This window comes from Cricetulus griseus, chromosome 2 (genome assembly GCF_003668045.3).
Source record: "Cricetulus griseus strain 17A/GY chromosome 2, alternate assembly CriGri-PICRH-1.0, whole genome shotgun sequence".
NCBI classification, from domain to species: domain Eukaryota; kingdom Metazoa; phylum Chordata; class Mammalia; order Rodentia; family Cricetidae; genus Cricetulus; species Cricetulus griseus.
The window spans coordinates 437,861,566-437,883,025 of record NC_048595.1 but is presented as its reverse complement, the minus strand read 5'-3'; the positions used below and the strand labels follow the sequence as shown (position 1 = coordinate 437,883,025).

Sequence of the window (21,460 nt, the reverse complement as noted above, 5' to 3'; positions counted from 1 at the left end):
ACAGCATGTATACATTTAAGACCTATATTTTAAATACTTAACTTTTATGTATATGTCCACATGTGAGTGCATGCATGAGTTTGTGCCAACCACATGTGTGCAGGTGCCTTCAGAAGCCAGAAGAGTACACTGGAGTTACAGGTGGGTATGAGCTGCCCAATGTGAGTGATGGGAACTGAACTTAGACCCTCAAGAAGAGTGTGGCAGTCCTACCCGCTGAGGCATTTCTAGATTTTTACATGAGGGATGCTCAGCTTGTCCCAATAGAAATGACAGTAATACAGTGAGAGAAAACAACCTACTATGGCCAAATTCCTCATTGGACTAAAGACTGCATTAGTGCTGGGGTATGGCTTAGGGGCAGAGTGCTTTGTTAGCCACTAAGCCACATTCGTTTCATCCTTGGTACTTCAGAGAAAGGGGGCAGGGGGAGAGGGAGGAAGGAAGGGAAAGAGGTTTTAATTTCTAGGGTGATACTGCAGCACAGGTGTGGAAAGCTCTGGAAGGAAACATAGGCGCCCCGGCTGTGTGACTCTAGGCAGGGAAGTTCACTCCAAAGTCATCAGCAAGGAAATGGACACAGCACAGTCAGTCCTTTAGGGACTGCTGAGAGGGTTAAGTAGGAGGAAGCACCTCTCCCAGTATGGGAAAGAGCAGTGAGCAAGAAGACCTAGTGTGTGTGTGTGTGTGTGTGTGTGTGTGTGTGTGTGTGTGTGTGTACATGCAAGTGTGCTTGTGTACCACCGTGTGTATGTGGAAGTCAGGGGTTAATTCCCAGGAATTAATTATCTTCTACCATTCAGATTCTGGGGTAGAACTCAGGTTGTCGGGCTTGGTGGCAGGTGCCTTTACCCACTGAGCCATTTTGCCACACCTAAATATTAGTTACTTTTAATACTGAAGGCAATTAAGTTCCATTGTTGGGTGTATTCATACAGACGGTTCTTAGGTGAAACATGTCTTGTTTAACTGTTGACACTATTTTAACCAACTAGAAGATTTAATAATTCTCTTAAAAAAACAAAACCAGTGGATGGAATGTTCTTGTGGTCTCCTGTGTTCTGAGTATAGAAACACATTTAATCCCTTCACCACAGAATTTACTATGTACACAGTTACTCTGGTTTCATATAGCATTAGGAAAAAGGTAAAAGCGTTAGTGGTTTTGCTGGATAGCTTTAGAAACAACTGTCCTCTCAAAATAAGACACTAATCACCCAGCCGTTGTTGTTGTACTTCAAATATGAGCACAAATGTAAACAAAGTAAGTAAAACTCTATTTGCTTGCAATTGAGATGCAAAGCAGCTTTGTCAACTGCCAAAAAACACCTCCAACATTGCAAAAGAAGCTTTCTAGAGTTTTCCCAACACTGTAGCTCTTTACCATTTACAATGTAGGGATCCTTGTGAAAATCTGATAAAAGCAACAGATTCTCCCTTTAGAAAACCACACACACACAAAATCGTTTACATACAGTTTTAGGGAGTCTGAAGACCTGCCCTGGGGGAAGCAGAGAGAACCTTCTTCCACAGCTCTGACTTATGGTGTTGGGAGGAGCCTTTGAACTAACTATTCAGGGCTGTGTGTGTGTGTGTGTGTGTGTGTGTGTGTGTGTGTGTGTGTGTGTGTGTGAGAGAGAGAGAGAGAGAGAGAGAGAGAGAGTCTAATTTGAGACAACTGGCCTCAAAATCACAATGTAGCTCAGGCTGGTCTCAAACTTGCAGCGATCTTCCTGCCTCACCCTCCCAAGTACTGAGGTTACAAGTGTGAACTGCTATGCCCAGCTCAGCACATCCTCTTACCATGGCTCTGGCCTCTTCACGGATGGATGGGATGGAAAGGATGCTGTACAGGGCTCCATTCACATACGGCTGTATCTTTAAGGGGAGAAAAAAGACCAGTCATTTATTTGCAAGTTTTCAAATACTAACAACTCAACGACCAGATTCCAGACTCAGGATCAGTCTGGCTAAGGGGAGAGTTGGTATCCCTGTCTCCAGGACCCAGAATGCACATTTCACATGAGATACCTCCATTTGTTTGTGAGAGCTACAACTGAGTCCAAATCCAAATCCACATCCACCAGGCCCTCTCAATCTTCTTCCTGTTGCGTGTCACTGCTTAACTAACATAATTTCTAACATCTTGGTCACCCAGACCAGAAACTTGGGAGTCAACGTGGATTCTGCTATTTACTCCGAATATTTTCACTCTGAGCCATTATCGCTAAGAGCCCTTGCTTCCCCACATCTGCTGCTATTGTCCTTGCTCAGATGTCACTTCATAACTGAGGATACATTGTCTCTAAACTAGACCCCAGTTCTGAAGCTTGCCCTTTGATCCAGCTACCATGCAGCTAAATATTCTTTTGTTTTTTTTAAAGATTTTATTTATTTATCATGTATACAACATTCTGCTACCACGTATATCTGCACACCAGAGGAGGACCCAGATCTCATAATGGATGGTTGTGAGCCACTATGTGGTTGCTGGGAATTGAACTCCGACCTCTGGAAGAGCAGTCAGTACTCTTAACCTCTGAGCCATTTCTTCAGCCCGGCAGCTAAACATTCTTACCTGTTCAATTTGATAAGGGTCTCTCTCTCCATAACTCCATAAATAGCAATGTACACACAAATACGAGCATCAAGACTAGGGCTATCTAACACAGGACACACAAGTACAACCTTTGTCTGTTACAGTCCCCACTCTTGCAGCTTCTGAAATATACATATGTATTTGTGTACCTTTTCTTTTTGAGACAGGCTTGGTTTGACTTGCTATGGAGCTGATGATGACCTTGAACTTCTGACTCTACTGACTCTCCTTCCCAAGTCCTAGGCTTATGGGCCTGAGACACCAGGCCTGGTTTTTGTGGCACTGGGGATTAAAGGCAGGTTCTATTGCTCTTAAGCAAATACACTGGCAACAGCTGATGATAAGAACTGACACTTTGGTCTAATTCATTTGCATTCCACAAGTCACAGGAAGACTATGATTCCTGCAGCACTTAACTGCCTGAGTTGAACACAATGAAGAACAGTCTCAGGGAGCAACTGGGCCAGGACTGAAGCAGTGAAAAACTCGCTGGCTTTGAAATATAAAAGGCCCAGCATGAACTGTAACAGCTACCTAATGTCTACCTGCTGAAGACGCCAGTGTCAGTGAGGTGTTGTGGCTGTGGGGAGTGAACTGGACCGGAGCTGCCTGTTTGGGATGGAATGGATGTGTGCTCCTCTTGACCCAAGGGTCCTGCCAATCACACCAGCACAGAGATGCCCTGTGTCAAAATATGGCTCATTTTGGTGGCGGCTTTAGCTGTAGGTACAAATTGCTGTCATCACCCCAGTACTCTGGAGGCTGAGGCAAGAGAATCTCAAGCTTTTGCCAGCTGGGGCTATGTAGAGAGTTATGGCCCTGCTGGGCTACTCCAAGATGCCATTATTTTTGGAAAAAACATTTGTAAAAAGCAAGTGAGAGATGAATCACCTGTCATCTATGATCTTGTTAACTTATCATATTTTAAAATGGCTAGAAAACAAAGTAACACCAGCTGCATGATAATGGGGTCATTCTGGAGGGTAACCTGAGCCCTGCATCACATATGCTGTGATGACCTGGCAGCCATGAGGGCCACATACCCCAAGGAATCTCTGTGTGGGGTCCCACAGGACAAGAATGGAGCTGTCACAGAGAACAACTGTAGCAGCAGAGCTGGAAGCCATCAAAGGCCTGCCTATGAGGAATAAGATATGTTCCAGGACATGGCGAAAGCCAGGGAGTATTGCAGGAGTGAGGCTTAGAACAGGAGAGCCATGAAGAACAGAGACAGGTCCCCAGGGGACAGTTATCAACTGATGAGCTCTAGATTGAAACATCTTTTATGCAAATTAAGATCACACAAACATATCATCAGAGGTATGCGTGTCCACAGTCAGATATCAAACAGTAGAGGGGACCAGGGAGTGTTAATGTCAGGGAAGAACCCAGAAAGTGATAGATGATACTAGAATGTGGGGTGGGACAAGCACCTGGCTACATCAGTGAGGCAGGGCATGAGAAAGCGAGGTGTGAAATGTTTGAAACCTGCAAGATGTGAAGTTGCTTTCAAAAGTGGCCAGAGGATGGGGTGGGAATCTTATCCGTGGATAAGACACTTTTACAGAGTGACCTGAGTTCAGATCCCTAGTACCCATGTAAAACCTGGGCAGGTATGGTGGCGCCAGTAATCCCAGAACTTGGGAGGCAGAGACTGGGGATCTGCAAGGCAAGCTTGTTAGCCAGACTAGCAGGATGGGAGAGCTCAGGTTCCACAATCTCGTGGATCTTGCCTTAGTAAATGAAGTGGAGAGCAATCAAGGAGACAACCAACATCAAATTTAGGTCTTCATGGACACCCTCACACACCTGCATTCAAACACATGTAAACACACACACACACACAAGCCTACTCATGCACGTGCACACACGTACACACACAGAGGACCCTCAAATACAATTAGGAATATATGTTAAATACAGAAACTGCCCAACGCCAGCCCCTTGCCTGTGAGATCATAAGCACCCAGGTCGCCATTACAGTGCCCCAGTCTACCCCAGGGCAAGTAGCACTGCCTGAGTACCTCATGGTTTTCATGGCCAAGGAGATCTGAAAGGACTTTCAGCACGAGCCCTGCCACTTTAGCACACATGTTCTTTCCTGTGGGAAGCAAGACAAAGCATGTCAGACAGAAGTGAGCTGTGTGACGAGCTAGTCACTTAGTCGCTCAGAGCCTCAGTTTTCTCCCTTTAAAAGTGGATTATTGGGCTGGAGAGATGGCTCAGAGGTTAAGAGCACTGACTGCTCTTCCAGAGGTCCTGAGTTCAATTCCCAGCAACCACATGACAACCATCTATTATGAGATCTGGTGCCTGCTTCCTGCCTGCAGGCATACATGTAGAACATTGTATACATAATAAAATAAAATCTTAAAAATAAATAAATAAATAAATAAATAAATAAATAAATGTGGATTATTGTGTTGGTGGGTTTGGTGGCACATGCTTATAATCCAGAGAGGCAGAGATGGGAGGATCTCTGTGAGTTCAAGGCCAGCCTGGTCTACATAGTAAGCTCCAGGACAGGGCTACACAGAGACCTGATCTCAACAAACAAACAAAAGTAGATAATTAGCACCTGCTCCAAAGGGAGGTGCAGAATTAAGTAAGCCCACATAAGCCCCAAGAACTTGGAAGCTGGTGGTGGCCATGACAACAGCATAATGTGCTATGTGAGTACACAGTATCACCAAACACACTGCCAAACTGTGAGAGGAGAAAGTGGCAGGCTCTGACAAGCATTCAAGAGCTGGGGCTTCCACACAGACTATTCCCAGAGCAGAAGACTGCACAGCAGTTGCTTACTCGGTGAACAGCACACGTGTGGCTTGGAGCATGAAGCCCTGCAGATGGGGAAGAGAGGGCAAGCTGCTGAGACAGCATGCTTCTCACCTACCTTTCCAGAGACCCTAGGGGATGGAGGCAGCCCAGCAAGTGAGAGTCTCTTCTAAGGCATCAGCTACTGCAGTGATGGAGTCTGAAAGGGCTGATGTGTGTACAGAAGCTAAAACTCCATCTCCATTGAGTAGCTGAGCAGTTTTTGTTTATTCGGGGGGATTTTGCTTTTGAGACAGGGTTAGCCCAAGCCAACCTCCAATTTACAGTATAACCAAGGATGACTTTAAACTTCTGATTGTCTGGTCTCTACCTTCTGAGTGCTGGTATTACAGGCATGCACCACCATGCCTAGTTTATATGGTATTGAGGATCAAATAGGGTTTTGTGCATGCCAGGCAAGCATTCTGTCACCTGGGATATGTTCCCAATAGGTAAGAAGCAGCCGTCAGTGCCCCTCCATCTCCAGGAGATGTAAAATAATGAGCAGGTAGCATGATTTAATGTCACTGCTCCAGCCACCAACTTAATCCCAGAGGATGTTGGGAGTATGCCTCTGTCTTCAGTAGCAGGGATCATAACTTTGAAAAGTGGAACAAAGATGAAAGAAATGTGACTGAATTTACTCTCCTCTTCAGAAGGGCACTTTGTAAATACAGGACTGCACACAGATTCTTTCCAAAGGTAACATGGTTCTTGGGCTTGCTAGCTTCATACCTAGCTAGAAATGCTTTACTCACCCCTGTCCTAAATTTTCCATGAGGGATACGAAAAGCAAGCCCAACCTATCTCACTGGAAATACAGATCTGTGGGCAGGTCTCTGCCCAGCCATCCTCCATACCAAGGGCATGTGTATCAGGGTATGTGCATGCATGGAGGGTTGGAGGGCTGTGACACCTGCACTGCGGAGGCAGAGGTTCATGAGCAAAGCCACAGAGTACTCCAATGTGTAGTCAGACAGGCAGTCGGGGTCCTTCAGAAGGTCGATCAACCAGAAGATGAGGCCATCTCGAATCATTGCTGTCTGCAGTGGGCGCCTAAGAGCAAACAACCTTATTAGATCAATTGACTGGCAAGGGACTTTCCATGGAAGATTATTCCATGGTGCAAATAAGGATCAAACAGAGCTATGAAAGAGACTCAGCCAGGCAGTGGTGGTGCACGCCTTTAATTCCAGCACCCAGGAGGCAGAGGCAGGAAGATCTCAATAAATTTGAGGCCACCCTGGTCTACAAAGTGAATTCCAGGACAGCCAGAGCTGTTACACAGAGAAATCCTGGGGGGGGGGGGGAGAGTCTTCTGGAGAACATCCTATTGTTAAGCCCATTCAACTAGAACAACAAAAATTCTTGACCTTTAAGGACACAATAGTTTAAAGAGCAGTAAGAAGGGCCCCCCACTTTGAAAGTCTCCTTTTCAAATAGAAGTAAGCAGACTTCTATTTCAAATATGAAATTGTCATTGATAGCTTTGGCTTACTTGACCCAGGCAACAGGTCACAGAAATACTACTCTGAAAAAAAAAAAAAGCCATTTGGAGGGGCTCATCTCACACGATTCCATGTGCTGGACTTACACAAGACAGAGCGACAACAATTAGTGTGAGACTTGTTTCTGAGAGAGAAATGCTCTGAAGTTAGGACAGGTGAGATGGCTCAGTGGGTAAGGGCACTGCAGCCAAGCTTGATGGTCTGAGTTTGATCCCTAGGACCTACGTGGTGGAAAGAGAGAACCAATCCCTACAAATCATCCTCTGACCTCCACAATGCACACATGTAAATAAATAAATGGGAAATAGGTTCTACAGTCAGGTTGTGATGGCTGCAGAACTCTGCAAATCTGTGAAAACCAGACTTGTTGCTCTTGCAGAGAATCTAGGTTCATTTCTCACATCATGGCTCAGAGCCATATGTGTAACTCCTGCTCCAGGGGATTAGAAGCCCTCTTCTGACCGCTAACATGTGTGTCACCAGGCACACACATGTTGCACATAGATACACACAGCAAAACACTCATATGTATAAAACAGAACATTTTTTTTTGAAACAAGGTAGAAAACTGTATAGAAACTATGTAGATCAGGCTGGCTTTGAACTCATTAGAGCTCCATCTGCCTCTGCCTCCCAATTGCTGAGATTAAAGCCATAAACTATCATGCCCAGCTAAGCTGTTGTTTGTAAAAAGTTCTAAGAAGACACTAGATCTGTTTCAAAAACAACATGAAGGGCTGGATAGATGGCTCAGTGGTTAAGAGCACCTGCTGCTCTTTCAGAGAACTCTGGCTCAGTTCCCAGCAACTACATGGTAGCTCACAGTCATCTGTAACTCCAGTGCCAGGGATACAACACACTCTCTGATTCCTGGGGGCACCAGGCATGCACCTGGTGCACATACATACGTGCAGGGAAAATGTTCATATACATAAGTTTGAAAAGAAATACTTAAAAAACAAAAGAACATGATTTTTAAGCTCTAATATAGCACTTCCAAGTCATGCCAGGTTCAGGCCAAGACTCTGGGTGGGTGCTGGGATGCACAAGGAGCAAGGCTCCCACAGAACCACTGGTCACACTACATATAATGGGGAGCAACTTGACTATGTGTGTTTACCCTTACACCAAGCACCTGGCTGGCACTAATGACCCCATATTAGGTAGGGGAAGGCAATGGCATACTCACTGTAATGTCTTCCTCCATGCCAGCAACTTTCAATAGCAGAGCTTAGAGAGAAGCTCTGCCATGGAAAGTCATCTAACCTCTTGCAAATGTTAACAGAAAAACACCATTTGCATCCTAGGACGTCATGAGAATTAAGTAAGAAATGGTGGTTCAACCACACCCACCTGGTTGAACACACACACATACACACACACACACACACACACACAAAAGACAGCCTGAGCTCACAGGCAGAAACTGACCCAAGGCAAGGTCCTCACCTGAGGCTGAACTTCTGCAAGGCCCCAAGGACATTCTCACGAGTGATGACATCCTTGTCTTCCTCCTTCAGCCTTCCTTCCAGCATCCGCAGCACCTTTGTGTTCTGGGCAAGATAGAGTCGACCTAGAGATGTGCCAGAGATGAAAATGGAGAAGATGTAAAGAATTAGTCTGCTGTGCACCAAGCCATTTTCTAGTGAAGATTTGCATAGGATACACTAGAAAGTTCTAGAAAAAAATTATTAAGGTGTGTTTTTTTCTGAGCCAGGTATGGTGGTACATGCCTGAAATCTCAGTACTTGGGGAGCCATGGCAGGAGTGCAAGTTTGTGGCCAGGCTAGTTCCTACATGCTCGATCCTGTCTCAGAACAGACACTTACTCAAGCAATGATCTAGCCAATAGAAAGCCTTTCTCCCTGTAGGCTGAACATAAGCCACCACCACTCTGGGTACAAGAAGAGTGGAGGTATGCTGTGAGCCCCTGACCTCTACAAGAGAGGAAGCCAAGGACTGCTTCTGCCTGCCACTCTCCTCTGCTCCTGTGGGACATGCTCAGGGCCCGATGGAGGCGGGGCCCTGTCTAGACACCTTAATAAGTGCAGCGTCACCACTAACCTTTTGTAGATGTCTGCACCGACAGATACTAATTTTAAACAGGATTATTAGATGGCTGCTTCTCAGTGCATACATTGGCTTATAACAAGTGTTTACCAAACAAATGGGATAATGAATTAAATAAACATGTTGAATATCACGTATTCATATCCTGGAACTCTTTTTATTCACATTAAAAAATACCTCAAATGGGGCTGGGTGTGGTGGTGCACAATCCCAGCACTCGGAGGCAGAGGCAGACAGCTATCTGTGAGGCCAAGGCCAGCCTGGTCTACATAGACCCAGTTTCATCAACAATTAAAAAGCAAAATAACAAAAGTCTCAAACAAATAAGGATGTAAAGAAATTATCCTGGGGGTGTATGGTATGTGAGCTGTACACTTGTGAATGTGGGCGTGTGTAGCATGCATACTCATGTAGGCCACAGGACAATTTTTGGAAGTCAGTTCTTTCCTTCCACCTTATTTTGAAGCAGGGTCTCTCTTGCTGTTCTGCCACTGTGCTGCATTCTCCAGGCTGGCTGTCCCACAGACAATTCTGTCTCCACCTCCCATCTCACCCTAGGAATGCTGGGATCCACATCTGACCTGTTAGTGGGTTCTGGGATCAAACTCCGGTCATGAGGCATACACAACAACTTTTACTAGCTGAGCCGTTTCACCTGCCCTGATGATGGCCCTGTATAAAACTGGCTTTTATTTCAGTTTCAGTGTCTATTACTTCTGAAATTTTCAAATCCTTTAAAGATCATAGGAAACATTACTTGTTTCACCAAACTTATTTTGGCAAGTAGGAATTATAGAAAAAGTATTACCTACTAAGCAGTTAAAAACAATTTAAATAAGGGGCAAGAAAATTTGTTCTGACAGAAACTCAGGCAATTATCTTAAGAACTAATTTTCACAATTGACATTAGAAGAACAGAAATAAAATGAGGAGACCTGGGCTACTTTAAGCAACACTGGAAAACACTAATTTCACAGGGATGCCATGTGCTTGGCCAGGGCTGTTCTGCTTGGAAGGAAAATGTCACCTCACCTTCAGCCAGGGATGCCAGGGCATTGATGAGCCTGGCCATGTACTGCCGCACAGCCTCGCTCTTGGAGTGCAGCAGCTGCAGCACGATCCTCTGTAGGGAACAACCATTGAGAGAGACAACAGTCAGGTTAGGAGTTGGGGAAGGGACAGACGCCCGCCCCTGTGCCTGCCTGACTAGCGGCTACAGCCACACATTTCACTTGCAACTCTTGATTTCCAAAAGCTACTTGATGAGACTTGGCAAAAGGAAGTTGCCCAAACCTCTAAGTTAAATTAAGTATGCCAAGCACCTAGAACAACAGGGCTCATGTGGCTGCTACTGTTGGTGGCTTTCTAAATGAGAGAAGCACACATCTGATTCAGCCCCCTCCAAACATGACAGGACTACGGTAAATGCCCCCCCTTTTTTAAATATGAATTCTGAACAACTGACTAAATACCATGAGAAATGTTACTCGCACAGTTCTAGAAACAGGATGTAGACCCTGAGTCATTCACAATGGGTGAGAATAAATCCCCTGATTCCCACCACTTATGCTTCGGAAGTCTGAAGAGCTAGGGACAAAGCAGGGATAATACAGACAGACAAACAGAAGACAGAAACAAAGTGGCTATATGGCATTGTGCTGCTCCTGTGATCTCCCAGCACAGGGACAGGAGGGAGTGTTATCATGAACGGGTGACACAGAGTGTGTCAGCACTGGGGCACACCAGGTTCACATGAGCAAGGAGCCACCCAAACGCAGACAGAAAGTCATTGTAATGTTGCATGCCGGTCACCCAGTACCTGGGAGACAGAGGCAGGACAATCTCCAGTTCAAGGTCAGCCCAGGATATAGCAAGACATTCTTGGTGGCTACAGGGCTAGAGAAGATGGCTCAGCAGTTGAGAATATCTGCTGCTCTTGTAGAGGACCTGGGTTGGGTTCCTGGCACCCACATACCAGCTATCAACCATGAACACTTCAATTCCAGGGGATCTAGTGCCCTCTTCTGATCTCCTCAGACCCTGCATACACAAGATGCACATCCAAACAGGCAGACAACACACACACACACACACACACACACACACACACACACACTCTCTCTCTCTCTCTCTCTCTCTCTCTCTCTCTCTCTCTCTCTCTCTCTGTCTCTCAAAACAAGCAAACGCCAGTGGTTGGAATGTAACTTAGAGCATTCATGAAACCCTGTGCTCAGAAAAGTGGGGGGAGGGGAAGAGGTCGGAAAGGGACTGTCAAGAGAGAGGACCAAGTTTGGGGAAGCAAGACTTCTGTGTGGTAACTCTGTACTTGATGTAGGGGGCTCCAGCTGAACTAGGCCGAGTGAAAGGGCCATGTGCCACCCCTGAGATGTCAACTGTCCTTGTACCATCTTTATTTAGGCAAATTTCACGGTAGTGTACAGAACAGAGAACTTACAGCTCACCAGGGCACAGCCTGAAGAGTGTTCACAAGTGAGCATGTGCTAAAAGGTAGCCAAGGGCAGAAGCCACATTTCCACAGCCCAGGACACCCTTCCAAATCATCCTCCCCCCCCCCCCCCCGTGTGTGTGTGTGTGTGTGTGTGTGTGTGTGTGTGCGCTCGCGCACATGAGCGCTCGAGAGAGAGCAAATGCAAGTACGTGGAGTCCACAGGTGTCTTCCTCAGTCACTCTCCAGCTTATTTTTTGAGACAGGGTCCTTCACGGAGCCCGGCTGGCCAACAAGCCCCTGGGATCCTCTTGTCTCTGCCTCCCCTGCACTGGGATTACAGGACGAGATCACAGTAACCAACAGGATTGCCCATCTGCCTTCTTTTTAACATGGGTGCTGGGAATCCATGCTTTACCAACTGAGCCATCTCCCCAGCCCCAACTTTGCTTGAAAAAATTGTGACTGGCGAAAATAAATATTTATTGCAGAAAATACTGATGCCTGGCTTAAGGTCTTAGTCTGAATCTCACACAATGTGTGGTGTTTTAATTGCCAATTTGTCCCAATCTAGAATCACCTGGGAAGACAGTCTCAATGATCATGTTGGCCTGTGGGAATGCCTATGGGGGTTTGTCTTAATTGACATGGAAAGACCCATTTTAACCGTGGGCAGGCCCAGTTCCTGAGCCGGAGATCCCGAGCTATGTGAGATGGATAAACTGACCTCATTACCTGCAGTCATGTGTCCATTTCTCTCTGCTTGACTGTGATGTGACTAGCATCACGTTCCAGCTGTCTAGATTTGCTGGCAAAGATGGGCTTAGGAGTGAAAATAATCTCTTTCTCCCCAAGTTGTTTTTTTTTCCACAGCATTTTATCACAGCAATAGAAATGAAAGTAGGCTAGGGCACTACCCTTCAACCCTGAGCCTCTATTTTTTCACGTTAGAAGACAGATTATTAATCCCGTGTTTCAAGGTATAAGGACCAACCAAGCTTTCTTATGGAAAAGTTCATCACAGAGTGCTCTGCACACAAAAGGTGCTCCTGGATGTCAGATGTCTTCCTTTCTCCCCTGGCAGGAGTTACACTGGCTTCTCTGGAGTTATACTTAAATTACTTTTACTATTTGGCTTTAAAGTAGCTAGACAGCTTGGGTTCCACCACTCATTTCCTTAATTTTACAGGGGATTACAGTTAAGAGATTACCTGAATCTTAGAAGAAACTTTGAACTTTAGACTTTTAAATAAGTTTGAGACTGTGATAGACTATGGGGACTTTTTAAGTTGGACTGAATGCATTTTTGCATTATGATATAGCTACAAGCCTTTGGGGGCCAGGGAGTGGAATGTGGTGATCTGAAAGAAAACCGCCTTGCTGGAGTAGGTATGGCCTTGTTGGAGGAAGTGTGTCACCGTGAAGATGGACTTTGAGGTCTCTTTTGCTCAAGCTATGCTCAGTGTGGTATGCAGTTCACTTCCTGCTGCCTATAGATGGCAATGTAGAACCCTCATTGGCGCCTTCTCTAACACCATGCCAGCCTGCATGCCACCATGTCCTGGCACGATGATAACGGACTACATCTTTGAAACTGCAAACTACCCCATTAAATGTTTTCCTTTATAAGGGTTGCTGTGGTCACTAGGCAGTGGTGGCACACGCCTTTAATCTCAGCACTCGGGAGGCAGAGGCAGGCGGACCTCTGTGAGTTCTAGGTCAGCCTGGTCTACACAGTGAGTTCCAGGACAGGTTCCAAAGCTACACAGAAGAGAAACCCTGTCTTGAAAAACTATTTAACAAAAAAAAAGAAAAAAAAAGTTGCTGTGGGGTCACGGTGTCTTTTCACAGCAAAAGAAACCCTAACACAGTGTTACTGTAATTTTTTTAAACATAATTTTTTAAAAATTTTATTGCATTGGTGATTTGTCTGTATGTATGTCTGTGTGAAGGTGTCAGATCTTGGAGTTACAGAAAGTTGTGAGCTGCCATGTGGGTGTTGGGAATTGAACCCAGGTCCTCTGGAAGAGCAGCCAGTGCTCTTAACCACTGAGCCATCTCTCCAGCCCACCAATATTACTATAATTTTTAAAAGCTGGAATGATAGCTCGCTCTTTCTTTCTTTCTTTCCTTCCTTTTTTTTTTTTTCTTTTTCTTTTTAGACAGGGTCTATGTAGCCCTAACTATCATGGACTCACTATGTAGACTTTTGCCTCCTTCGTCCTGAGATTGCCTTGGGCTCTATTTCTTTATGAAAGGAAAAGGGCTGTAACCTAGAAGTTTATAAAGTGCTGGAAGTCTCTATTTCTTATGTTTTTGGCTGTGAGCCTGGCCTTTAATGGCTGAGCCATCTCTCCAGCCCAAGTTTCTATTTCTTAATCTAGGTGATGGAAAAACAACTTTAATTTTTTCAAATATTTTCTATATTCATTTTTGTGAATAATAAGTGGAACTATGAATTTGGAAAAACAATAGTCCTTGGATTAAGGAAGTGTGCTCTTCAGATGCATGCATGATGCTGAAGAGCTAGAACCGTCAGATGTGTACAGTTTGACACGAGTTAGCCAACCAGTTCAATTTCCCTTCCTAACAGGCCAATCCACTTCAGGGTCACTGTGGCCCAGTGCCTGCATTACCAAGGAGTCTTCCTACCCTGCGAGTTGTCTGGTATCTCCAAAGAACTCTAAGTTATTCCTTCTTAGAAACAAAACCGGTCTGGGGAGGAGCTCTGTTGGTAGAGTGCTTGTCTAGGATGCATGAAGACCTGAGTTCCATCCCCAGGCCCACATAAACCAGCCATGGGCACAAGCCTATAATCCCAGCATTCAGGGCGCTGGAGAGGCAGGAAGTTCAGAAGTTCAAGGTCATCTTCAGCCCATACAGTAAATTTGAAGCCAGATGGACAGTGTGAGTCCCTAATATAAACACCACCAAAACAAAACAAACAACAAAACAAGTAACATAATGGACTTGAAGGAACTACAGTGGTCAATGGCTACAGAGATTACAGCACTTAGACAAAACCACTATTGTAACACATGGACTTCGAACCCTGAAACGGAGCACAATTCTGGTGGGAGGAGGAAGAAGGGCGAGAGAAGAAACAGAAGAGAGCTGCAGAGCCGCTGGGATTGTTTGGGACTCTCAGAACTGAAGAGAGCAATAAGACCTCAAGCATCTGGTAAGCTCACACTGCAGGGTCAGCACACTGTCAGTGTCCAGAAAAACCAAAGCCTCAAGTCTGTTAAGTGCTTCCCTACCTCAGAAGGACCTGGCCACCTCTTACTGACCTGGTTGTGGCTGTGACAATCCAAGAGGTCATTGCTGATATAGGCTTGCAGGACTGTCTCCCTCTGCTCTCCTGGATGGGATGTGGTCAAGCGCTGCAAAGAGAAACCAGAGTAACAAACTCCTACAGAGGCAAGAGCTAGGTCCTGGAGAGTGAGCAGATGGTCAACCATCAGGGAGGAAGGTGTGTGTGTGGGGGGTGGGGGGTGGGGGGTGGTGGAACTCAGAGTGGGGCCCAGGCTACCTATAGAAGCCTCTCAATGAACCCTATCCTATAGGGACTGATGAGCAATAGGGGTGGGGAGGCAGATGGGAGAGAGGCTGGCTAGCTGGTTGGAATTTGGGAACCCATTAAATCTGTTATGTTGCCATATGAATTTGTGTGATATCCACAGGGGAATAAGAGAAACTGGTGGGAAGTGTGTGAGGTGTGCAGGTGCCCTTGGCAGCATACAGTTTGTTAGGACAGGAGAAAGCTGTGCACCTGACAAATGTGCACGTGTTTGCTTTCCCAGGAAAAGCCTAAATAAACACCGGGAAGCTCAGCATCTGCTTCTGTATGAGGATAAGCATGCTGTGTTCGCAATATCCTGGTTTGCAGCATGGACAAAGGCCAGGCCACAGCCAATAGACACAACAGACAGGAGGAAGGAGAGGCCTTCAGAGGGAGGAAGGTGCTGCTAGCTGCCCTGACCAACACTGAAGAGGGGACTGACTGCTAAAGGATTGTGCCAAGAATGTCACATGGAGGAATTCCTGTGGAGCAAGAGGCTGGATGGTGCTCTGGAGAAGAACACAGGCAAAGGCACTGAACACCTGCATGCCTTCCTGATTATCTGGTGAAAGTGCCTGTTTTCTGCATAAAGGGAGGCCCTGTCCCAGCAAGGGGCCAGGGAGTAGACTGACTGAGCCAGCAGCATCGGGTGGCAAACTCAGGCAAGCGGGGTGAGTGTGGTGACATGAGAAGACACAAGCAAACCAGGGTTGGGACAGCCCGTGGCGATCACTCAGGCTGCCCACCCACCCTGGTCAACAGGCCCCCACAAAACACAGCAGGCACCACAGGGCTCTCCCTTGGGCTCCAAGTATTCCTCACAGTTCCCAATGAGGCACAGGCCAGGAAGCACTGCAGATGCTAAGTACCAGTGAGGACTTCCCACTCAAAGTGGTAAAGCTGCGCACAGAATTCTGATCCCAGTGTACCCTGAAATACAGGGTTCACAAAGTAGCTACACCACTCTAGGGTGAGTTAGAATGGACTGTTTGGTGAAAGACTTTGGTCAGTAATTCTCAAAGTGTAGTTCAGAGAACTCTGGACATCACCAAAACTCTTCCATGGAATCAGAAGGGACACGACCATTTTCACAGTGACATTAAGATGGGTTCTGCCAAGCTCTTGATCACTTTCTCAGAGACTAAGTGTGACACTGGCAAGTCTAACACAAAAGCAAGTTCCGAGAGCCCAGGGGTTCTCCTCAAAGGCAGACAATGAAGATGGCTACACCACAATGCCACTCTTCGTGCTCACTTTGTCATTTGGAAACCAGTTATTGTTATTTATGTGACCGTGTCATTTGTTTACTTTACAGAGAATGCTAAATTCTTAAGTTTTCTGTTTCAATTTTCTAATACTGTAAGTACTGTTAAGATAAAATCCATATAAACAAAACCCTTTGGAGTTCTCAATAATTTTTAAGGATGCAGAGGGATCTGGAACACTAGAAAACTAACTACTGGCTGCAACTGGCCAGCCTAAAGAATGAAGAGGGACAGGAAACCCATCAGGGTTTGTTCTGATGGGCCTGTGTGGCTAATTGGTCAGTCTTGTACCAGGGTCTCTGGAGCTGTGACTTGAGTTTGGTTACATGCTCTAACTAACATGAAGGCTCCAAGCTGAATGAGGCACCTGGCTGCCTGGCAGGGGCAGCTGCCACATTACACATGAAGGCAACAGGAACTGACCTCAGTGCACAGTGCTTTAGAGCAAGGCCAAGGTCTACCTCAGCAGCTGATTTTCTTGCTGTGGTGGGGGTGGGCCCTCACTATATAGTCCTGGCTACTCTGGATCCTGCTGTGTAGCCCAGTCTGGCCTTGAACTTACATAACTATGCCTATCTCTGCCTTCTAAAAGCTAGGAGTAAAGGCATGTGCTCCCACACCTGGCTGGAGCAGCTTTTAACCTCAGGTCTTGGTGGCAGGCAGCAGGAAGGGACTTTAACAGAGGGGTTACAAGATACCAGCCAAGTTAACAGGTAGCCAGCCAAGAAAAGCAGTGCTGGAGTTTTCTCTCTGTTGTTTGTTTTTCACTTCAAGGGGAAGATAGATACCTACCCAGCGCAGAGCCTGCAACAAGAAGGCTTTCAAGCGGTCACTGCCCCAAATCAAATCCTTCTTCAGTTTCTCATAATCCAGGGAAGGCAGTAATGGGACATCCTTCAACTTCCTACTCAGCATCGCAAGTTCAAAGAGAAGAAAAAGGGCAAAGGGGCATGTCATTCCATCTCCTGAGCATCGAGATATCTACTTAGACTGAAGGAACCGGCAGTGGCCCAAATGCCACCCCAACTGTGGGCTCCCAGAATAGACAGAGCCTTCCCCTGGGAGCCTAGTGTGCAGGTCCCCACCCAGCTCAGCCAGCTCAGCCCTGACTGATGGGTGGACTTTATGTAGTCTAAATTTATTTCTTCTTAGATTTCAATGGCATGCAAATTTTCTATAATAAGAAAAAAAATTACATACTGGGTTTTGTCTTTGGTTTAGTGCTTGAACAGGGTCTCTCTGTGTGGCCAAGGCTAACTGTCCCACCTCAGCCTCCCAAGTGCAATGATTACAGGCTGTGTCACGGAAGTCCAACTCCCCACACCCATGCTGACCTCTTTACTTTGCTAACTGTGGAAGGCTTGTGTAAAATATTAGCACTGGGAAATCTTGGGGAGCTGGAGAGATGGCTCAGCAGTTAAAGGCACTGGCTGCTCTCGCAGAGGACCCGGGTTCCATTCCTAGCATCAACATGGCAGCTCACAACCATCTGTAACTGCAATTTCAGGGGACTTGGTATTCTCTTCTGGACTCTGAAAGCACTGTGCGCCTGTGGTGTACATACAGGCAAACTGGAACACTCGCATACACATAAATACATTTTCAAAAGAGAACTTTTAAAAAAGAATTCCTGTAATAGTCTATTAACATCTCAAAATGACTATAATAAACTGGTTATGGAGGCTGATACTTATAATTTCAGAACATGGACGCTGAGGCAGGAGCATCACTACAAGTTTAAGGCTAGCCTGGACTACTTCGTAAGTTCCAGCCCAGCCTAGGCTATCTAATAAATAATAATAATAATAATAATAATAATAATAATAATAATAATAATATAATAATAAACCAAATTTTAAAAAAAAGGCAGTGATGACACATGCCTTTAATCCAGCACTTGGGAGGCAAAGGCAAGTAGATCTCTGAGTTTGAGACCAGTCTGGTCTACAGAGTGAGTTCCAGGACAGCCAGGGCTACACAGAGAAACCCTGTCTCACACAAATGAAAACAAAACAACAACAAAAAGTGTAAATTAAAGTGTAAATAGGTCCTCATTCTCAAGAAAAATATTGCAATTGCAAAGCCCAATTTGGTTCTCTTGTACTGCCGGGGGGTTCCTCTAAAAGGAAGGGAGAACATTTGGCTTTACCACACTGCTACGATTACCCACAAAGACTATTACCAAGGGGCCAGTATTATTCTACTGACCAAGAAAATGGGTCATGCTTCCTCCACAAACCCATCCCTTTTTCCTTGTGGGTGGCCCTGACCTGACCTCACTAAGAATGCTAGCCATGGGACTACTGTCCAGCAGTATACTGGTGCAGTCTCCTCCCCACACTCACTCTCAACCTGCAGCAGGAAGCCCCCACTCTTCTCTTTTTATAGGTAAGAAGCTGAGGTGCAGAGGCTCAGTGAGTGGTCTAAGTGCCACAGCTGCTGGAGGAGGTGGGATTTTAACCAGGAATCCATGCTTGTAAGAATCACACTATACTGCCACCAAGTGGCAGCTGCGAACATAATGCCAAGACCAGGAAGACTCAGGCAGGGGAGCAGGCCACTGACTGCAGCATTTCTGGTTCTGAGTCAGCTCACAGCTCCTCACCCCCACCCCACCCTCACATGCTGGCTTAGAGGTTAAGCAGAACCTACTCTAGTCCTTAAGCCCAGGTCCAAGCTTTCCACTTCCTCACTACTGCCATACACAGCTGGTGACACACATGTCACGCTTCTGTGGTGATAGCCTAACTCATCTGAACAGAGATGCTTGGGCATAGACAAGGCTACCCTGAGGACCTGGTCACAGTGAGCCAGCAGAGGACACTGAACTTGACTCTGCAATGTCTGCTGACTGCGGAATGATGGGATAGAATTCATTTCTAGAGAATATCACAGTATCAAGCCAATAGTGTTTTTGCTATTTCATGCCACCTTACAAGAATAAATGTTAAAAGATAATTCTACTTTAGCATTACTTATAATCATGGACGTTTTCTTTCATATCCACATGTGGTTGGATGTTTAGGAAAACTATCTTGAATTCCAGTTTCACATATAGACATGAATACAGAGCTGGAGAGATGGCTCCGTAGTTAAGAGCCCTGGCTGCTCTTACAGAGGGCCCATGTTTGGTTCCCAGCATCCACAGGGTGGCTCACAGTCATGTGTAACTCTGATTCTAGAGTACCCAATGCCATCTTCCACCATCTGCAGGCAGCAGGCAGAAGGCAGCAGGCAATGTACAGACAAAGCACTCACACACATAAAATAAAAGTAAGTAAAATTTTAGAACATAATTAATAAAAACTCCTAAGAATGATTACTTACTCAGGTACCAAAGAGGCTCGTAACATGGTTGAGGCCTGAGAGGAAGACAGGACAAACAGACTTGTTAAATACTAACAGCAGTGCATTAACCCCAGCCCGTCTAACAGCACATAAACAGCTATTTGCAAAGTGTTTGGTTCAGCAGTGGCCTCCAAGACCAGCCTGGTCTATAAATGGAGTTCCAGGCTAGCCTCGTCTACAGAGGGAGGTTCAGGACAGCCAAGGCTACACTGAGACACCCTGTCTTGGAAAAGAAAACGAAAAAAAATTACAGGGGCTGGAGAGATGGTTTAGTGGTTAAGAGCACTGGCTTCTCTTCCAGAGTATCCAGGTTCAATTCCCAGCACCCACATGGCAGCTCATTAACTGTCTTTAACTCCAATTCTAGGGGGTTTGGCTCCCTCACACAGACATATATGCAGGCAAAACACCAAAGCACATAAAATAAATATAGTTTTAAAAAAGAAAAAGATTTACAATTCCCTTTCACCTCACCCCTTCATCCTGTCCCAGGCCAGTTCACCATGTCCTTTATTGACAGTCATAGTCCCATCTAACTTGCTGTGGTATGCAAATATACATCATCGTTTTCCCCACTACTGGGCTGGCATTGCCAGATTAAATATGAGGAATACAGAGGAATAAGAAATACAACATGAGGCACATGTATGACAACACAAACCAAATGTGGAAGAGAACTGAGACGTTAAGAAATATAAGTATAGGCTTAACTGGTGTCGGCGATTCCTGCTGATTATTTGTTTGTGTGCTGTGTTTATTTCTTAAATCCCTCTGTTAGACGTGGGTGGGTATTTTACGTATTGGTGAGACAGTAGCTAAATGGCAGAGTGTTTGCCTAGCACCTCAGTTTGCAAAGGAAAAGAAAGAGAAGAGGGTGGAATAAAACAGACCTGAGAGAAAACCTAAGCAAAGGAAAGAAAGGAACCAAGTCTATCAAGTGTCATCAATTCCTGAAGCCAGTGAGGGACACAGTGGGACTCTATCTCCTTAAGGAGCTTTTGAAAGTATGTCACTCTCATGTCCCAACCCTGGGCATCCAGAGACACCAATCAGCACTTGACAAATGAATAAGGAGTGACTCTTGGGAGCCACCACCGATACCAGTGACTCTGGTACTGACTGCTTCCCTCTGCCTAGTTATAGACCACAGATCCCACCTTGTGGATATCAAGCCCCTTTCCTTCCTTCCTCCCTCCCTCCCTCCCTCCCTCCCTCCCTCCATTTCTCTGCAGATAAAGATGCTTGCTACCAAGCCTTAGTCTGACAACCTGAGTTTGATCCACATGTGGAAGGAAAGAACCAACTCTTGAAAGCTGCCCCACCCCTCACTTTCTTTCTTTCTTTCTTTCTTTCTTTCTTTCTTTCTTTCTTTCTTTCTTTCTTTCTTTCTTTCTTTCTTTTTTTTCTTCCCAAGACAGGGTTTCTCTGTGTATACATGGCTGTCCTAGAACTCACTTTGTAGACCAGGCTGACCCTGAACTCAAGAGATTTTCCTCCCTTTGTCTCCAAGGGCTGGAATTAAAGGTGTGCTCCATCACTGCCTGGCCAAGCCTCACTTCTAAAGGCCTCATGACTATGCATGTGTTGACAGTTTTTGCGGTGCTGGGGTCTGAACCCAGGACCTTGCAAGTACAAGGCAAGCAGGTTACTCTATACTCCTTGTAGTCTTCACATTTTAATCCTTAACTGAATAAATTACCTATTCCTATTATGAGCTTACTAAGCAGTTCAGAAACAAGTCTGAGATCATCTCCCACACTAAAGGTGGCAGGACGGCAGGGAGGCAGTCAGCTGGGTCAAGTGAGAACATGGAGTTGCTAAATACACACACCCCAAATACAAATC

General features: G+C 45.7%; 1 protein-coding gene across 6 annotated transcripts in view; it reads right to left on the bottom strand.

Annotated features, from left to right (window-relative positions):
• Armc9 (armadillo repeat containing 9) overlaps nucleotides 1-21,460 on the bottom strand; it is a 119,666-nt gene that overhangs the window by 65,975 nt on the left and 32,231 nt on the right. For all 6 annotated transcript variants that reach the window (XM_035441092.1, XM_035441096.1, XM_027397446.2 and 3 more), the window contains exons 10-17: nucleotides 19,595-19,629; nucleotides 17,060-17,171; nucleotides 14,731-14,823; nucleotides 10,027-10,117; nucleotides 8,374-8,497; nucleotides 6,333-6,472; nucleotides 4,624-4,700; nucleotides 1,804-1,878 (exon numbers count right to left, since the gene is read on the bottom strand). In XM_035441092.1, coding sequence (XP_035296983.1) covers nucleotides 1,804-1,878; nucleotides 4,624-4,700; nucleotides 6,333-6,472; nucleotides 8,374-8,497; nucleotides 10,027-10,117; nucleotides 14,731-14,823; nucleotides 17,060-17,171; nucleotides 19,595-19,629 — 747 coding nt within the window. The remainder of the gene's footprint in view (nucleotides 1-1,803; nucleotides 1,879-4,623; nucleotides 4,701-6,332; nucleotides 6,473-8,373; nucleotides 8,498-10,026; nucleotides 10,118-14,730; nucleotides 14,824-17,059; nucleotides 17,172-19,594; nucleotides 19,630-21,460) is intronic.